This window comes from Ovis canadensis, chromosome 3 (genome assembly GCF_042477335.2).
Source record: "Ovis canadensis isolate MfBH-ARS-UI-01 breed Bighorn chromosome 3, ARS-UI_OviCan_v2, whole genome shotgun sequence".
NCBI classification, from domain to species: Eukaryota; Metazoa; Chordata; class Mammalia; order Artiodactyla; family Bovidae; genus Ovis; species Ovis canadensis.
The window spans coordinates 138,242,729-138,260,845 of record NC_091247.1 but is presented as its reverse complement, the minus strand read 5'-3'; the positions used below and the strand labels follow the sequence as shown (position 1 = coordinate 138,260,845).

At 54.3% G+C, this 18,117-nt stretch overlaps 1 protein-coding gene and 1 long non-coding RNA gene across 2 annotated transcripts; one reads left to right on the top strand and one right to left on the bottom strand.

The window, feature by feature from the left end:
• Positions 1-5,610: 5,610 nt before the first annotated feature.
• On the top strand, positions 5,611-7,192 carry HOXC12 (homeobox C12). The gene is made up of 2 exons (XM_069586368.1): positions 5,611-6,211; positions 6,954-7,192. Exons 1-2 carry the CDS (start codon positions 5,611-5,613, stop codon positions 7,190-7,192), a joined length of 840 nt encoding a protein of 279 aa, XP_069442469.1.
• Positions 7,193-12,778: 5,586 nt separating this feature from the next.
• Positions 12,779-16,855, bottom strand: LOC138435733 (uncharacterized). Its single transcript, XR_011255211.1, has 2 exons — positions 16,631-16,855; positions 12,779-14,823 (listed from the first exon to the last, which is right to left on the bottom strand). It is a non-coding gene; the product is annotated as an uncharacterized lncRNA (long non-coding RNA).
• Between the last annotated feature and the right edge of the window lie 1,262 nt (positions 16,856-18,117).

Below are 18,117 nucleotides of genomic sequence, written 5' to 3'. Positions count from 1 at the left end.
AGCAGTCAGTCTCAGCCAGGAACCCACCTGAGGATGCAAGGCCAGCAGTTCTCGGGAGACTCCTCCGTGGCTGTCTCCAGACCAGATGCTTTTCCACAGGCGGCTGGTCGGCAGGGCTGTGTGGGTGTAGGCGGGGGCAGCCCCTGGGACACTCTCCATCTCTCCAAGGATTGAAGCTGGGGACCCTGTAGCAGCCCCCTCTGTTCTGTTCTGAAGAGACCCCACACACCAAGATCTACTTGAGTCTGACTTGGATGGTGTGGGGAGCCCTGTCCTCAAAAAAACTCCAAGCCCTGGATCAGGCAGATGTGTATCCAGACCTGCGCTGCTGGAAGATGGAGGGTCCCTGGGGAGCCAGGAGCTTCTGGGAGGAGGAAGGGGCCATAGCCTTTTCGCAACCAACCAGGCTCTTCCTCTTTTAGCCTTGACCGTGACTAGGTCTTTCTGACCTTGACATCGCAGGGAGCACTGGGAAGAGGGGGAGGGTGGAAAAGGCCTTGATCTTCCTGTGGCCAGAGAAGGAGAGGGCCACTCGCCCCCTCGACGCGCCATCCCCCTTCCCGCCAGAGCCCGCCGCCTCTGTTTACACACAGAGGTGTCGTCTGCAGTCTAGACAGGGGCGCTAATAACGCCCATAAAAGGCGGCCTCTCCAGAGATGCTCTGCAACTCGGCTCCCGCGCGCCTACCGCTGGCCGAAGCCTCCGCCTCCTCCGCCCCGCCCTCCTCAGATACCTCGGCTGGGCTTGCGGGCCGTCTTGGGGAGGGGGCGATCCAGAGGGTTCCTGTAGGCTGAGATCCCCTGCCCCGCACCCTTCTGAACCTCTTCAGTCTCCAAAGGTAAGTGGGCCCCCGTTCCCGCTCTTCCAGCCCAGCCAGCCTCGGGGTTAGCAGCGCATCCTCCTACCCCAACTGGCCTCTCAGGCCGGTTGCCCCCACGCAATCCGCCTGTGCCCAGGACCATCTCCGCCCCCGCCTGGAACTGGAGGCTTGGTTCGGGAAGCAGTTGGGTAGCTGGGCAGAGCAGAGCCCAAGCAGATCTCAGCCCTTCCCCTGAGCAGGACTGGCCAGAGGCCATGGTCAGGGGGAGCGGCTGGTTGTGTGACAGAGGGCACTCTAGGTAGTCCTCACCCCATGCTGAGCTTCGAGGTCCACGGAGACCCTGGCCCTGGGCTCCCCTTACGTTGCCAGCGGCTGTAGGTGTGGTGTTGAGGAGAGGGTGCTTTTTTTTTTAACTTGGTCCCCACACCTTGCCTGACACTCAGTAATTCACTAGGCGGAGGAGATCCTCTGCTGGCGGAGGGAGAAAATGTCAGAGCCGCGAAACTAGTTAACTATTCACGCGCTGAAAAGACAGTGAAAATGAGGGAAGAAGGTTCAGGTGAGGAGTGGAGAGATGGTCTCCCAGATGTTCCCGCCTGGGACCCCTCCCCATCCCTTCCTCATTTCCTGAGTGGCAATCAGACTGGGATCTTGTGGTGGGAGGGGGCCCAAGGGAGCCACAGAAGACTTGGAGGAGGTAAGGGCGCTGCTGACCCCGGGCCCGTTTGTGTGAGCCTGAAAGCCTGACTGGGGCCCCTCACCCAAGGTTCTTCTCACACCTTGCTCCTCCAGGCTGCAGAGCCCTGGAAGACAGCACAGGGGGAGGGGCCTTCCAATCTTCTTGAGTCGCATAAGGGGGCCTGGGAGACAGGGGGCTCTAACCCCTGGCTGAGCTAGCGAAGCAGAAGAAAGAGGAGTCTGAGCCCCCTACCACCACCCATCAGTCTTGTCTGAACCCGACAATATCTTGTCCCAAGCCCAAGATGCCCCAAAAGGACGACCTAGAGAGAGCTAAGAGGTCGGGCTGGGGTGCAGACCTTCGCCACCCGCCGCTTCTCATTTCCCCTCTCTGGGCCAGCCCAGCTCCTGCTCACTTCCCTTCGGGACCCAAGGCCCTGCCTCATTTGCATACGCGGCAGAACCACTTTGTGCCGACTAGGCAGTGACCTTGAACTGGGCCGCCTTGGCCTCTCGACTGACTGGGGAAAAGGCAGCACCGCACGGAATAATTCCGACCTCGGGTTGGCAGGGGAGCCGGACCATGGCAGGCAGCTCACAGTCATTCCGCGGTGGCCTAAGCCACCCGCAGCCGCTCTGCGTGTGCCACCAGAGCTGGCAGAGATTTTGTAATAACTCCTTTCGCCCGGCTCGGCGGTGGCGGAGACTCGAGGAACCGCTCAGAGCCGGCGAAGATGCCGAGGCTTAGACAGAGCCAGGTCGGGAGAGGCCGCGGGGCATGCTGCTGGTGGATACGAAGAAGCACGAGGGCGGCCGGGGGGTCTTCAAGGAAGTGCTTGGACCACATCCTGATCTTCAGTTTTAATTAACCCCTGAGTTAATGAAGGCGAGGGGATGGTTGAGCCAGGCCAGCTGCAGCATGAACCTGTGGTCCAGGGGCCAACAGGCAGCCCACCTCTTCTTGTGATTTTATGAATGTGAATTAGACTGGGCGCACAGATCGCTCCGCGCGTCCGGAGCCCGGCTCTGACCGTTATAGCTTTTCTTGTAGGCTGGCAAGTGCCGGCGCATTAAACCCGGCTGGAAGCAGCTGTCCAGCGTCTCGGGCTGTCCTACGAATTATTCTCACCAAGTCCGGGTCGGCTCCTGGCGAGCAGCTTTCCCCGAGACTGAATTTAGCTTTGCACCCGAGCCTCCCGCCGGCCCCGGGGACCCAGGCTGGAAACTGTCTCTGCAGCCTCTTAATCCGAGCGGGGTTAAGGAATGGGCGTCTGAGCGGCGTGTGCGGCGGGGAGCCTTAAAGCCGTACAGATCCGAGGCTTCCAAGAGGAGGCTGGGCGCCTAGATTGCCTGGGTCTTTGCCGGGGTCCTAACAGCCCTGTAATAATCCTAGTGATCCTCGAGGAGTAGGGTACTGGGGATGTGAATTTTGCTGATGGTCCTCGGCAGCTCTTGCCTAGAGGAAACAGGGTCGGCTGCACGAAAGGAAGGGGATTTGTGTGTGTGTGCAAGTGCCAGGGTCCGAAACCTGGGGGAAGTGGTGGCTTTTTTTTTTTTTTTTTGGATGGGACCAAATCGGATTAAGAGAAACTGCATGTCTGGAAGAAGGAAGTCCTCACTTGCATCCTCATTTCCGCGGCGTTTCATCTGCCGCCCTGTGGCCGCTGCTCCGCGTGCTCAGCTGCCTGGCCCGGAGGACAGCGAGCTCCGGGCTTGAGCTTGAGATTTTCGAGCTAGGGAGGGTTGGGGAAAGCCTAAGACCTTTCTCCTTGCACCCCCCTTCTAGGAGCCTGGAGTCATCTGGGAAGGGAAAAGAGAATGGGGAGAAGCCTCCACCCCATCAAGGACTAGTGATTATCCCGCAAAGCTCAGGTCGGCGTCCCCCACACCAACAATAGCGGCTGAGAGCGAGGCCTGGAGGCCTGGAGACCTCGCCGCCGGCGCAATGTTCTGATTGAAAACAGCAACAATATTAAAGTCACACCTTGTTTATCTTTATGACCTAAAATAACCCCCAAATAAATTTAATTAAATATTCAGTAACGCTTATTAATGCATCTTGAAAAGAGGGCATAAATAAGATATTGGAGATGCTGTGATGCGGAATTCGCAGCTGAGGGATGCTCCTCTGTGCAGTCACACAGCCCCTTAATCAATTAGGCACAAAAAGGCCAGTTCAATTCTGCTCGCTCCTCGCCTCCCCGACTGTCGCGGTTCTGACTGGAGTTGACTGCGCGGGGCTGACATCCCACCGCTTGACCTCGGTTCCGGCAAGTGGGCCCGGCGTGGGGTGGGCTCCTGGGGGCAGAAGGGACCTGGCCAGGCCGCCTAGCTGGCCAGGGCGGGGAAGAGGAAGCGGGGTGAGAGCGGAGGGTACCGAGCTAAGAGCTGCGAGCTGTGCCGGGCAGGGAGACGCCCGCGCGGACACATTTCTGTCGGAGTGAGCAGCTATGGTTTGGGATATGAAATTGCTCGAGAAGCTCTGGAATTCAAAGAATCTGCATTCTCTCTGCCGTGTCCTGCAGAATAGAGAAAAAGAGGGAGATGAGAATCTTCTGCTTAGGTCTGCTTTTGTGGCTTCTGCTCATTCTCAGATATTAACTTTCACCCACGTGGGTTTCTTTCTCCCATACTCTGTCATCTCTCTAGTTTTCTCTAAATCTGGTGTATTCTCATATTTAGGCTTTTGCTGGACTATTAATCCCACCTGGTATTACTTGAAGCAATGCTTTGAGCTTTGGCTCAAAAGAACCCAAAATAATAGCATAGAAATCTGAGTATTATGTCTACTAGATTCCAATAGAATATACCTTGTTTCGAAGGGAAGGTTTGTTTCCCTTTTCATTTTAATCTGCTTGACTGTGTGTCTGTGGACTTGGTTGAAGTTAGATTGTGGCTTCCAGATGTCCATTAATTTTGCCAATGGTTTGCATAAGGTTCTCAGCCTTCTGCAAAAAGAGCTGTTGGGGTTAGCACCATACATATAATTTTAAATCCCAAGAAGATAATTCTCTGGTGTTCCTTCCCTCACTCCCAGCACACCTACTGGGCTGGACACTGTTATCTGTGGTCCCAGCAGTAGGCTAGGCTCGTTCTAGGGTGTGAGTGTTTCCTCCACAGTGGGAATCAGGGGCCTCTCCGGCCAGCCAAACCCTGCTGGGAGCCCAGAGTCTCTTGCTGCAGACTCCAAGAGGACAGCCCCCCCAGAAACCCCTCTGACCCACAGAAGTCATGGGGAAGAGTAGTTCAGCCCCCTGAGTTTTCAAGAGCAGATGGGGAAGTCCTCATTGAGCTGGGAGAGTCCTTATTCTGCTTCTTCTGTCTCTCTTCTGTTATTCTTCCTCTAACAGTGAATGAAGATGTGAGGCTGGGTGGCTCCCAGGTAGAGAGTGGGGAAGACCTGGCATTAGTAATCCTCCCTGAGCACCTCGTGGAGGAGAGGACCCCACGTGTCTCCCCAAATTCCTGAGGAGAAAGAGCCGAGGAAAAGAAGCCGGCAGCGATAGGGCTGGAAGAGACAGCTGCAGGAAAACCTGTCTTTACCCCCACTTCGCCTCTACTGTAAATAAACCCCGAGCCAAAGGGCTCATCCGTCTCCTTAAACAGCCAGTAAACTTTATATGACACAATATCTAATAGTAATTTATTGAGGATATATTGTAAATTCCAACGGTTTTAGTTAATAAAGGAGCTAATTAAAGAGGGACAGGCTGTGCTCTGGCCAGCTGCTGGCCAGAAGATAGTACATCTGGGGGGGCTGTGGTTCTTGTTCAGGTTGCAGAAGCGTGTGAGGGTATTTTTGGTGTGGCTTTTTTCCTCTTCCTCGTGTCGGGCGATTACCTCGATCTCTGCCTTAGGTTTTATATGATTTTTTTAAAAAACCAGAAGTCAGCGAATAAATCTGCCCCCGCGGTTCGTTCACTCTCACCCGCCTCTACTGGGGAAGGGGGAAGTTGGAGTTGGTGCAGGGTGGGGGGATTCTCTGTCCCCACCCATCCCCCTGGCGGCGGCGCCCACGTGAGCCTGACGGCCAATGGGTGGCCGGTGCAGGTTTAACTATGTTTAATGTCAGATAGCAATAAAGTAGAAGCTGCCGGTCGGGCCCCGCGGAAATGGGCGAGCATAATCTCCTGAATCCCGGGTTTGTGGGGCCGCTGGTGAACATCCACACGGGAGACACCTTCTACTTTCCCAACTTCCGCGCGTCCGGGGCGCAGCTGCCCGGGCTGCCTTCGCTGTCCTACCCGCGCCGCGACAACGTGTGCTCGCTGCCCTGGCCGTCGGCGGAGCCGTGCAATGGCTACCCGCAGCCCTACCTCGGCAGCCCGGTGTCTCTCAACCCTCCTTTCGGCCGCACGTGCGAGCTGGCGCGCGTGGAGGACAGCAAGGGTTACTACCGCGAGCCGTGCGCCGAGGGCGGCGGGGGCCTGAAGCGTGAGGAGCGCGGGCGCGATCCCGGCCCAGGAGTCGGGCCCGGGGCAGCGCTGCTGCCGCTGGAGCCGTCGGGGCCGCCAGCGCTCGGTTTCAAGTACGACTACGCGGCAGGCGGTGGCGACGGCGGCGCGGGGCCCCCGCACGACCCGCCCTCGTGCCAGTCGCTGGAATCCGACTCCAGTTCGTCCCTGCTCAACGAGGGCAACAAGGGCGCCGGCGCGGGCGACCCCGGAAGCTTGGTATCGCCTCTAAACCCCGGTGGCGGGCTCGCGGCCAGCGGTAAGGACCTCGGCCCACTCCGGACGGGACATCTCACTCGGGCGGGCAGTGTAGGACTGAGCTAGGGCCGCCTAGGGTGACAGACTGTGCGGTGAGGAAGCGTTTCTTTAAAAAAAAAAAAAAGAAGAAGAAGAATTGGGGGGGAGCCCTATAAACATGTAAATATCCCCATAAAAGAACTAGGGAGATTCCCTTTTTGCTTGGTTTGCAGCCGGAGGGGGCAGGGAGCTCCGGAGACGGGGGGATTCTGACAGACTTTTCCAGGCCTGGGGCCTGGGGACCCAGAGCATGATTCCTGCCTGCCCAGGGCCTCTCTTTCCACCTTCCCAAAGGGCCCCATTCCCTACTTTTTTTTAAGAAAGGCCAGTGGCTATGGTTTACTCTTGTCACTAGCTCTTGTCTGTTCTAACTGATTAGGGACTCCATTCTGGAGAATGTGAGAGGAAGGGGCCAGGATATCCTGGAGAAAAGGTTTGAGGAGAAGTGAGAGGATAAGAATCTAGAAGGTTCTGGGATTTGGCACTGAGAAGTAGGGTTGGGGAGGCCAGGAGAAAAGAGTGAAAGGGGAAGAAGAGATTGATGAAGGCGGAGGATTTGGTGGGGATGGGAGTCTGCAAAACAGGAGAGGAAGAGCCTCGCGTGGGTTGTTAGGCCAAGGTGAAGGGGCTTGGCAAGGACCAAGGGTATGGGGCTCGTCATCTCTTGGTCCTCTGGTGAACCCTGCTGGTTCGTCTCCACCCAGGAGCACCCTGGTACCCGATCCACAGCCGCTCACGGAAGAAGCGCAAGCCCTATTCGAAGTTGCAGCTGGCGGAGCTGGAGGGCGAGTTTCTGGTGAACGAGTTCATCACACGGCAGCGCCGGAGGGAACTCTCAGACCGCTTGAATCTTAGTGACCAGCAGGTCAAGATCTGGTTTCAGAACCGCAGAATGAAAAAGAAAAGACTTCTGTTGAGGGAGCAAGCTCTCTCCTTCTTTTAGGGGGCCAAGACACTGGTGCCAGCCCCAGACTGAGCCTGTCTCTGGTGGACAGCAAGAGGGGGTGCTGTCTGGGACACAGTCCCCGCTTAGAATGCCAGGCGTCTCTTGCAGGTCCTCCCTGGACATCCTCTTGTCTCTTTTGTTCGTGGTTCCCTCCCACACACCCCCAGCAGACTCTGCCAAGTCCCAGAGACAAGGGAAGAACCCAGCCAGGGAGAGAAGCCCACAGCTGCAGGTAGGGGGTAGGGGAAGGGAAGGCTGAGGCCCTGGGGAGAGGCCAGTTTGACCCCCCGGGATGGGGGCTTTGGGCTGAGGATCTGGAGGCAAGGTGACTAAGACGCCCCTCCCACCACTTTCCTTCCATGGTCTTTGGTCAGTCTGCCTGCAGGAGGAGGCCAGGGTGGGGACAGTGGGGCCAGTGCTCTCAGAGCTTGCAGTTGTTGGGTTAGGACTGGCCAAGAGGAGAGAGCGAGAGTGGAGTATCAGCAGAGATTGGGAATGGGGTCAGGGGGACTCTGGGAGGGCAGGAGGAAGTGGGGAAACAGGAGGAAGTGTGGTTTGAGAGAACAGAATGGTCAGCAGCGCCCAAGTCCGCTGGGGCCTGGGTCCTCCAGGCCTGGACACGGAGCAGGCAAAGGCATGAGAAGGCATGCGCATTTTGCCGAGCCGGCTGTGGACGGGGCGATCATCAGCCTTAGGTCCCCTTTAGAGCAGGCTACCCGAACGAACGCACCAACCGTGCTCCTGGTCCTCAGCCCCCTGCACCGAGGCCCCTGCACCCATCCGCTGACAGGTGTGCTGCCATCCACTCTCCCTGCCGTCCAGGCGGCTGCGGACCGGAAGCCGCAAGAGGGGAATTGAGAGCTGAGCAGACGCAGTCTCAGGTTCAGTAGCCACCCCAGGGACCCCCACTTGGCTCTTTGGGAAACCCGGGAGGCTGTAAAAGGAGCTGCGAAGCGCAGCATTGATTGGCCGAGAGAGTTTCTGGCAGCCGCAGCAGATCCTCTCTTCCCGCTGGCGTTCATGGTCACGGCCGGCCGGCCGGAGGCTGGACCAGGATAATTTACGAGGCGGGAGGAGAATCCGCCCCTAAAAGGGGCTACCGGCCGCAGAGGCCCCCCGCTCAGCCCGGGTTTCCCAGGCTGGTGACAATGAAGGAGGTGGGCGCTGCAGCCCCCCACCCAACTCCTTTCTCTCTTACCCACCCCTCACTCCACCCGCTCCCCAACCTCCGCCTTTTGTCTGAAGATCCGGTGCCTCCGCCCACAGGCCGAGGAGCCACGGGTTAGGAGGACCAGAGGAGAGGGAAGGGCACATCCCCAAAACCCACTGTAGGCCAGAGGGTGGCTTCAGCCACCGAGAGCCTTTTATTCATAGCCCCCTTCCGCCGCGGCCCCACCCCCATCTGGGTAGATGCCAGGCTGAGCTTCGGAAAGAGAAGCAGTGAGGGAGCTGGCCTGCCTTCTTGCACTCATTGTTATTCCTGTTGGTGAGAGTCCCTCAACCTCCCATCTGCTGACCCAGCCTTGACAGGAGGCAGAGAATGAGAAGCCGGGTGGGGTGGGGGGAAATCATGGGAGTTAAACCCAGCCTGGACAGTGTGAAACTGGCCTGCTTGCTTGGAGTTCTTCCCACCTGGGCAGAGTCTCTCCTTCCACATCCTGGAAAGGCAATCCACAGGGCCCCCCACTCTGCCACCAGCTTCAAGGCCCTGCACAAGATTGTACAGCCAGCAGCATGGACAAACAGGCACAGCTGCCCAGTACACCATTGGGCCTACACCATTCTCCTGACTGTATTTGCAAGCGGGCAGACTCATAACCCCAAATTCAGCCCTGCAGAGTAGCCTGTACAATCACATACCCCCATCCCCCACTGGGCACCTGACACATTTCCCCACCAACAGTAACCTATGTACAAATTTGCAAAAATCACTAGGCTTCCAGCTTGTCTTCGCACTCCCCTGTGGGCTGGACCTGGGAGTGAGGCGCTCCCCTCTTTGCCAGGTCACCCATCTACCCCTTCATTGAGCCTCTCCTGTGACCTCTTGGGCTCTGGGGTGCTGGGTTTGAGCTCCACCACTCCAGCCTGACTCTTACAGCTTAATAGAGAAGAGAGACCAGAACACTCCAACAGGGGTGGGGGAACAAAGATATGCAATATTCTCTTCCTGTCTCTTTAAACTTCTGTGAGCGTCTCTGTTACTCTGTGTCCTCCTCTGTGTCTGTTGCTAGTACCTAGAGTGACCCTTGTGGGTAGATGCCCTTTTTCCCTCCTTCCCCAGCTCTCTGTAGTGTGCCCTCCTATGCGGATGTCTGTCTCTAGCACGTTTTCCCTTTATATCATCCTTGTACAGAGTTGCTTCATCATATTAATAATAATTAAAAACATGATGGTATGATGATGTGATTTTTTGAGAGAAAAAATTTTAAACTGGCTCCCTACACATGGTCTCTTCTGCCCAGAAAGAATGGGATCCCCAACCTCCTAGCTGTTCACCCACTTTATTTTCTCCAGCTCAGATGAGTAATAAAAATAATAAACCTACAATAATAAAGGAAGAGTGGTTGCATGGGCAACAAAAATATACGAGCAACCAAGATCTGTTGATGAGCTGCCATCTCCAGTCCCAAGCAATTACTAGCAGAAAGAAAACTGAGGGATGGTAGATGAGTGGGGAGGAGAGTGATATCTGAGGAGTCGCAGGGTTGTACAAATCATGTGGACAGCCTGGGGGAGGCTGACACTACCTGTGGGACCACAGAAACAAAGTCTGAGCTGCAGGAACTCCCAGGAGTGAAGCCAGGGTAGGAGATGGGATGGTGAGAGTGCCATGGGGTATAGGGCAGGGGCTGGTAGGTCCACCCTTCAGCTGTATGTTTCTAGCTCTGTGGATTCACTGTGAGAGCACATCTGGGGCACTGTCAGATGACTGGACAGGGTACTAAAGACTGATTGAAGCCTGTGATATACGCTCCATCCCTGTCAGCAGTGGTCCCCTTCAGGTCATGCTAGAGAGGGGCTCTGGTCTGGGCCAGAGTCTAGTCCCAGCTGGGCCCACGAGTCCTCTGCACCTCTACCTCACTCCTTCCTTATGGATGAAGGAACACCCTCCCTCTGCCTCCACCACCCATGAACCTCTGGTCCCCAAGTTTCCCTTTCTTACAGCCAGGCTCCAGTCACGAGTCTTCTCCACATTCCCCCTCCACCCTCCTAGGCCTGCTCCAGAATGGCAAGCACCCCCCACAGAGTTCAGCCTCCTGAGCCAGGCTTCCTACCCTGAAATCTTTCTTTCTCTTTCTCGCCTCCTTTTCTTACTCCTGCAACTAGAAAAAGTACCAAATTCAGACCAAATCCCATCCTCCCTTTGCCCCAATCCCCTGCTGAGTGTGCATCTGAGGGGTTTAGGCAGAAAGGAGATCTCAAACTTTGGGGGTACTCATATAAAGGGCCCACAGAGTTTGGAGGGTGGGGGCTGGACAGCTTCTGGAAGCCTTGAGCTGGGTGGGGGCAGGGACTGGATTGCTGCTCTTAGGTCTAAATAAAGGGTGGGGGGTGGGGGTCCTAAATCCAAAGAGACTACCCTCTTCTTAAGCCACATCTATACAGGAAGTTAACAGAGAAAGCATTTCTGGCTAAATAGGAAAGAAGGGAGGTCAGGAATTACTGACCTTCAACTTATTCCCTTGATTTATCCCCAGAGACAGTGCAGATCTGAGAGAAAAGTTTCCTTGTTATGTGTTGTCTATGCAGGCCCCGAGACTCAATAACTGAGGAAGCTGTCAGGGAAGAAAAAAACACTATAACCTCTTCCCAATGGCTAAATAACAAGTCCTTGGCTCTCCTGGACAAACAGAAGGTCATGGTTGGAGCTGCAACCTAAATAACCCAGGGTGCAGTTGAGCTCTGTATCTGGGCAAAGACTGCATCTATTTTGCAATTGTTTGTCTGGTTTAAGCCTTCAAACTACAATTTACTCCACTGATTTAAGACAAAGCATCCTGTGTCTGTAATTGGGTCTTGAGGGACAGGAAAAGGGGAGAGTTATCTGGATAACTCAGGTAAAAAATAATTTCACTGTTGTGTATGTATAAGTTTATACCACTCAAATAAGTTATGTATTGGGCCCTGATTATCACCCAGTTCTACTCCACTCTGCGCTGCGTAGACGCAGCTAGGGTATTTTAAGCCACTATCGAACGGACAAACGGACGGGAGATGGGCCCGGCAGCCCTGGTTCTGCGGATGCTAATTCAGCCGGAAACCCGGCGAGATCGATGGCACAGACCCAGAGTCAAGCAGGGACCGCCGGCCCCATCTTCGAACAAAGCAAACCCCCGGGACCTTGGGTTCCGGACCGGACAGAGCTTCCGCCCATCCTCCCTACCATTACCCGGAAAGTAGGAGAGGACTGTAGGCCCCCGACCCGTGTGAGAAACGCATACTGGAGCCCCCAACCCTCTGTGTGCGGCGGGGACACGGAGGCGCCGAATGTCCCAGCGTAATTAAGCGCGAGGTGGGCTGCAGGCCGAGGACCCCACCGCCGCGTATAAGCCGAGTGTTTGGCCCGACCGGGCGCCCTACAGTGTCTGCCTCCGTCGAGAAGGAGCTGCCGATTTTCCGCGGGGAAGCGTGCGTCTCAGGCCCGCCGCCACCGAACGCCCCGTACCACGGCAGCCCGGCGCCGAGCTAGCGATCGCCGCTCCAAGCGAGACAAAGCCCCGCCGGCCGCTGGTGGCCGACACGGGCGCCTGGCCGCTCGCTCCCCAGCCCGAGCCCGGAGCGCTCCGTGCCCCGGCCCGGCGGACAGGGCTCCGGGACCTCGGTCCAGTTCCCCGAGAGCCTAACCCGACCTCGGATCCGGGGCGCCCGGGATCCCAGAGAGGAAATACGGTGCGCCTCCCAGCCCCGGCCCCGCCGCCCCATGTAGCTGCCAGCCCAACCAACAGCGCCAGTCGCCGCCCGAGGGCCGCCGGCCCCCGCGAATGACGGGATGACCCCTGCTGGCCGGAGCCGCGGAGACCGCCAAGACCCGGACCCGCCCAGCTGATCAGCCCCGAGCCCCAGCCCGGGGAGACGCTCCGTGGGTTTGTGGGTGACCTCAAAGAGCAGCCTGAGTCCCAGACGCTGCCAGGCTGCGGGAACCAGGCCTTTCTCCCAAATGGCCTCCTTCTGCTGGGCACGCGGCGTCCGCACGGCGGCGGCCGGCCCTCCTGCCGGGCTCTTTACCGCCGGCGGATCTGCCTCAGGCTCCTAAATAAAGCCTGTGCCGCCCCGCAGGAGCCTGGCACCCGAGGCTTGGAACACAGAGAACCTTTAGGCAGTGCGACCCAGCCTGTTGCCTGGGGGTGACCTCTCTGAGCGTGAGTCGCTTCGTTGGTACTCCGAGACAAGCCTTTGGTTTGTCAATTTTCATGATATGGAGTGGAGAACTTCAAGGACCGGTCTGTGCGGATGGAACTCACTGGCAGTTCTTGCTAGAAAAGCTCCCTGTGAAAGATAGTCCACATTCGGAGCAGGGAAAAGATGTTCCACAAAATGTACACCTGGACATACTGCCCACATAACCAACATATTGAAACAGTCTAAAATGCACAGAGATCTATATTACATGTACATTCTGGCAATGAAAAATATATTTCTCTAGAAAATATACAAATGTAGGCACTCATCTATTGTATGGGAAAGCCACCTCCTGAAAAAAGATTACATATAGCATGTATATCCATCATATATAAAAATTCATTTACATGTATAAAAATTCATTTACAGTACAGTCCTGCACCAACTTAGATACATGAGTATATACACTGTAAAAGCCATATAAAATCAGTACATGGACAATGCATCCAGATAATAATTATAATACTAGATACTAATAGTATATCTTATTATTAAGATATCCACATTTTAAAACTTCATGGAAATATATCATGTTATTATATATACACAAAGTGCATACCAACTGAGTACATGAAAAATATATTCTGTGAATTACATTTGCATACATGTTGTATGTGTACCAAATACATTGAAGTACATACTTTGGGTTCACATAGTATTGTATTTATAGTACACACTTCTCTGCCAATATTAAAAACAGTATCAGGAGGAAGCCCAAGCATTAGCAATGACATTCCCCATCAGCAGAAGCTCTTTTCTATCCTTCTGAACTTTCTATTATTTGTCTTTTCAAAACCCCCTCTACATCTACACGGATTATTTATATCAGTGGTCTCCTGTCTCTGTTTAACTGTTGCCTCTCTTGTTTGAGGTCAGGGTCTATATTTTGAGCCCTAAGTCCTGTTTGCAGCAGGGTCTAACTGCACAATCATGCCTGCATGGAATTAGCATTGTCTAATTACTTTATCCCTTCTATCTTAGCATTTGTTCTTCTGGACCGACTGTAAATATCCAGTTACTCTGGTTTGCCAGAGTGCAGCAGCCAGGAGAGGTGTGTAACAGACAGGTTCCGAGTGTATGCTGGCCATACAAGGGCTCCTTGAAGGGTGAGAATTAACTTTTTAAAAATTTACTTTCAAAATTCAAGTCTAGGAAGCAGTATGAAGTAAAGACCAGACCTTGTCTTCTATGCTCCTCTCTAATCCCATAGCAGCCCCACTCTGCCCAGCCAACCAGGAAGAGGACTCTGGCCTGCCCAGCTTCTGGACTCCAGTTTCCAACCTCAATCTTGGCCAGGTCTATCCAAACCACCAGGAAATTTTATCCCATAACCCAAGTTTTTCTCAACAAAACCCACTCCCAGTGCTTTTCCAGAGGCAGTGATAACTTAAAGCATTTTGGGGGGCTGAGCAAATTCTGATTTGGTCCCCTAAAAATTAGGTCCACTTGGGTCCTTCTTTAGTAGCTAAAAATCCGGGACTATCTGACACATACCTATGGAAACATTCTTTGAGAGACCACACACTCACACCCAGCAGAGATATTGTTTATGAGTCAATGGGTTCCGTGTAGATTCGGCCATATTTTACTGTCCAAGGGAATCAATTAATTAGTGCCTCCCCACTCCCCACACCCTCCGCTGCTTGGCTGAGCCTGCCTGAGCAGCCGAGATAGATGTATGTGGCCAGCTCGCTGGTCTTGTTAACAAGCCTCGTCATAAAGATGGAGATGATAAGAAGAGCAAGGAAGCCCTGGTGGCCGTGAGGGGGGACTTCGAGGGCCCAGCCCAAGGGTCTGTGGGGCAGCAGCAGGTCGGAGCCGGAGCGATGTAGGAACCAGAGCCGTGTAGCACCGAGGATCGAGGAGGTGGTCCGAGAGAGACCACCGAGGATCCGGTGTATCCAGGGATTTTCCCTTCTAGGGCTGAAACGCTGTAACTCGAATAATTCCCTCTCCCCTCCCCCTCCTTGAGTTTTCCCTTTTTAAAATCAAGCCTCAAATTTTAAAAAATTAGAAAAAAAAATAAAGATACATAAACCTCTGTCCATGAGTGCCTGTCTTGCCCTCCACCACGTTTGTTCAGGAACCTGCCGCTTTCTCCTTTCCCCGCATTTCTCTGCGTGGTCCTTTTTCATCTCCGTCTGGCGCTCTCTTCCCTCCTTAGGCTCGCTCTCTGGCTTCAAGCTTGCTTTTTCTACCAAGTTGATACTGGCTCAGGCCCCAGTGAGCTTGTAAAAATAATAATACAGATACCCCTGCTTATCTCTCAGCAGAGTAAACACCCCTAGATAAGCCCAAAGGAAAACAAAAAAACAAACAAAAACAGCAACAAAACATTCCCCTCCCCCCCAAAAAAAAACCCTTGGATGTAATTGCTGGTTTGGGTTGCAGCACTTAATTCTGTTTATTCTTACCAATGTGGACACTGAACAGAGAGATATTGATATTAGTAGGCAGGGGGGAATTAATTTTACTTTTATAGTCATCTATTAAGAGCAGAGAGCGATCTGAATCTACTTTAACGGGACCAAAAGGGGGAGGTGGAGAGAGAGAAAGGGAGGGGGAGGGGAGAAATATGACTGAAGGCAAACAAAGATCTTTGCCTGAAGAAACAGTGTAACACTAGACAGAACTATAAAGTCTAGGAATGTAAGAACGCAGGCTCTCTCAGCTTCCCCCATTTGGAATCCCTGTCCCTTGCACTTCCTGGTGAAATCTCAACCTGACTACCCAGCAGTATTCCAGGAAGGATTCAAGCAATTATCCGGATAATTGTAGGGGGAGAGAGAAAGCATTTCCTTTTGATGGTCTGATCCTCTCTGGTGTCTGTGCAGAGGGGGGTATAAGGAGAAAAGGAGGTGGTAGGGTCTCCCAGTATGACCCATCCCCTACAAGATGGCTACTCCTAAACCACGGAGGTCCTTGGCAAGTTTACAGATTCTGAAACATACTCAAGAAAGGACAGTCTCACTTTCATTTTTCAGCATATTTCCTTGGCTTTACTTTGTCTGCATAGATCTGCCTCATCCAGTATTGTAATTATCACAAGTAAGCAAATAATAGATAATTATAGGGGTGTCCATAATATCATTTATTTTATAGCCACACAAGATATGATTACAGTTAATGTTGGAGGCTTTGTTGGAGCCTGGGAGGCAACAAGAGGCAAAGCAGAGAGGCCTGAATAATCTATCTCTTTTCTATCTTTATGTCTGTGGGAATATCCAAATCCCTATTTCTCTAAATTCCCTCCCCAAATGCCTTAAGTGAAATATCTAGGATTTTACAGGCTGAAAGCTCAGAGAAAGGCAAACAGCAATTTACTCCTTAAACCTTCCCCTAAGTCTCAAGAGCAGTGGTCTCTGCTCTCCCCATAACCCTCCCAAACAAGAGCTTCACCCTCAGTTCAAGACCCCTGGGGTCACAGAGACCTGGCAGGTGAGGCCAGTGACAGGAAGACAAAGTCCTCCAAGTTCATTGCCATCCTCAAGTGGGCACTGGGCCCAGAATGAAGCTCCTTTGATCCCAAACTTGCCTTCTTTCCTGGACCCTCTTCCTCAGGGATACCTGGAAGGGGGCAGAAGCCAGGTGAGGGCCATGGAGGTCAGTGGGGGTGGGGATGGGAAAGTATTGAAAATATTATTTCCTGTTCCCGAGATTCAAAAGATCAGGAAAGAAGAGAGAATGAGATTGCATCAGAGAGGCCAGGAAACAGAATCAAGGGAAGCCGTGAAACCAGAGGCAAGAATCAAAAGAATGAGTGATAGGAAAGGGGGGGGGGGGTGAGGAGAGAAGAACAGCAGGGGGGAAAAAGGAAGGAAGGAAGTAAAAAAGAAAGGGTAGGAAAAGGGGAAGAAAAGGAGAGGAGGGGGAAGGAAGAAGTGAGAGGGGAAAGAAAAGGAGAGACATTTGACAGAGAAAGAAAGGAAGCAGGGAGGCAGCGTCCAGGGTCGCCTGGGCGCTGCCTGGCAGCCTGCAGCGGTCTGGGTGGGCGGGGGGCGCCAAGACAAAGTGAAGGTCAAGTTAGCATCGTACCTTATAAGGAAGGCGTCGGTCCTCCATTTCAGCCTTTCTGCCGGGACGTGGCCGTGGCATTTCTGGTTTTGTAAACACTGGAGTCTTAGGAGCCTTAAAGAAAAATAAAGACCCCCCTCCTTCCTTTATTGGGGGTGAGCTCGGCCGGCTGGGGGAAGCAGTGGACACAGAAGTCAACTAATGAAGACTCGGGGAAACTTTCCTCTCCGGCTCCGCTCCCGCCAGCTGGGGCCCCCTCCCCCTCCCTCCGTCCCTCCCTCCCTCCCTCTCCCCACCCCAGTGCCTCTTTTTCTCTCGGTATCTCTCCGTCTTCCGTATCTCTCGCCACCGTCTGTAACTCTGGGCTCCGTCTCTCCACTCCCTCTTCCCAATACTGCAGACTCCTAAATCCCTTTCATTCTACCGCGAAGCGGAATGGGACGTAAGAACTGGAGAGAAAATTAGCCGTCACAAAGAAAAAAAAGTTCATGTACAGCTTAGATGTCTGACTATTCAGATTTCCTTCGAAAACAAGGCGGTACACTCGGTAAGGAGGAGGGGAAGTGAGGCAGCAAGAGTGGGGAGGGCTGATGAAGCAGGGGACTTGGATTTATTTATTTCTCACATCCAGAGGCGGAAAGGGGTGGGGGAGAAAGGGGAAAGTGAGAGAGAGAAGCGGTTGAACCCGGCAACTAGCAAGGAAGGACGCTGCAGCGGCGGACCGGGAGCGAAGCGCAAGGACCCGGTGGCGCGGCGGCGATCCGCGAGCGCTGAGCCGGCTGAGCCTAGGCCTTGGGTACGGAGAGACAAGGGCATTCGATGTCTGTTGGTCTGAGAGGTGGGGGCGGCGGGGTGTGAAGGCAGGGATGGAAGGAGTCAGGCAGAGACAGGCGGAGTGAGGCGGCGCAGCCGGCAGGCCGGAGGGAAAGCGAGTTCCGGAGCCGCCGCGGCGGCCCGGGCAGCGGGCAGCGGGCAGCGGGCGGGCTCAGGGGAGAAAGGCGGCCAGAGAGAGGAGCCTGAAGTGGAATCCTTGGCCCGGTCCCTCCAGGGTACCAGAATAGCACTAGGAGAGTGGGGCAGAGAGAGAATATGGCGTGGAGGTGTCTGTGAAGGACTTCTCCTGTTTCTGCCTGCTCTGCGTCCACCTTGCCCTTTTTAGGCCTAATCACTGCTTATTGCATGGGAATTCTAATAGCCAAGGGAGGGAGGTCCTGATGGCAGGCTTCTGGTTAAACCTGATGCCCCACAAACCCCTTCTGGTTGTCACCTACACCCTTCTGAACTGAAAAATCAGTGTCTGGGATCAGCCCCCTCCCACTTGACCTACCTGGTTGAGGGCACCTAAGGGCTCTCTGGAACCTGAAGTGGGGCCTGGGGCCCAGGTGGGAGCAGCCAGGAGCAGTGAGGGTGGTCGGGGAGCTCCCAGGCCTCCACAGCCGGCAGCCCTCCCACCCTGTGTTCTGATAATGAAAAACAAAGGGGGAGGATTTGATTATTTCTGCTGGTGT

Bases quoted from the DNA above. Each gene is read 5' to 3' on its own strand.
- HOXC12 (XM_069586368.1), top strand. From the start codon at position 5,611: ATGGGCGAGCATAATCTCCTGAATCCCGGGTTTGTGGGGCCGCTGGTG. The intron at 6,212-6,953 runs GTAAGGACCTCG...GTCTCCACCCAG, and splicing joins TGGCGGGCTCGCGGCCAGCG to GAGCACCCTGGTACCCGATC.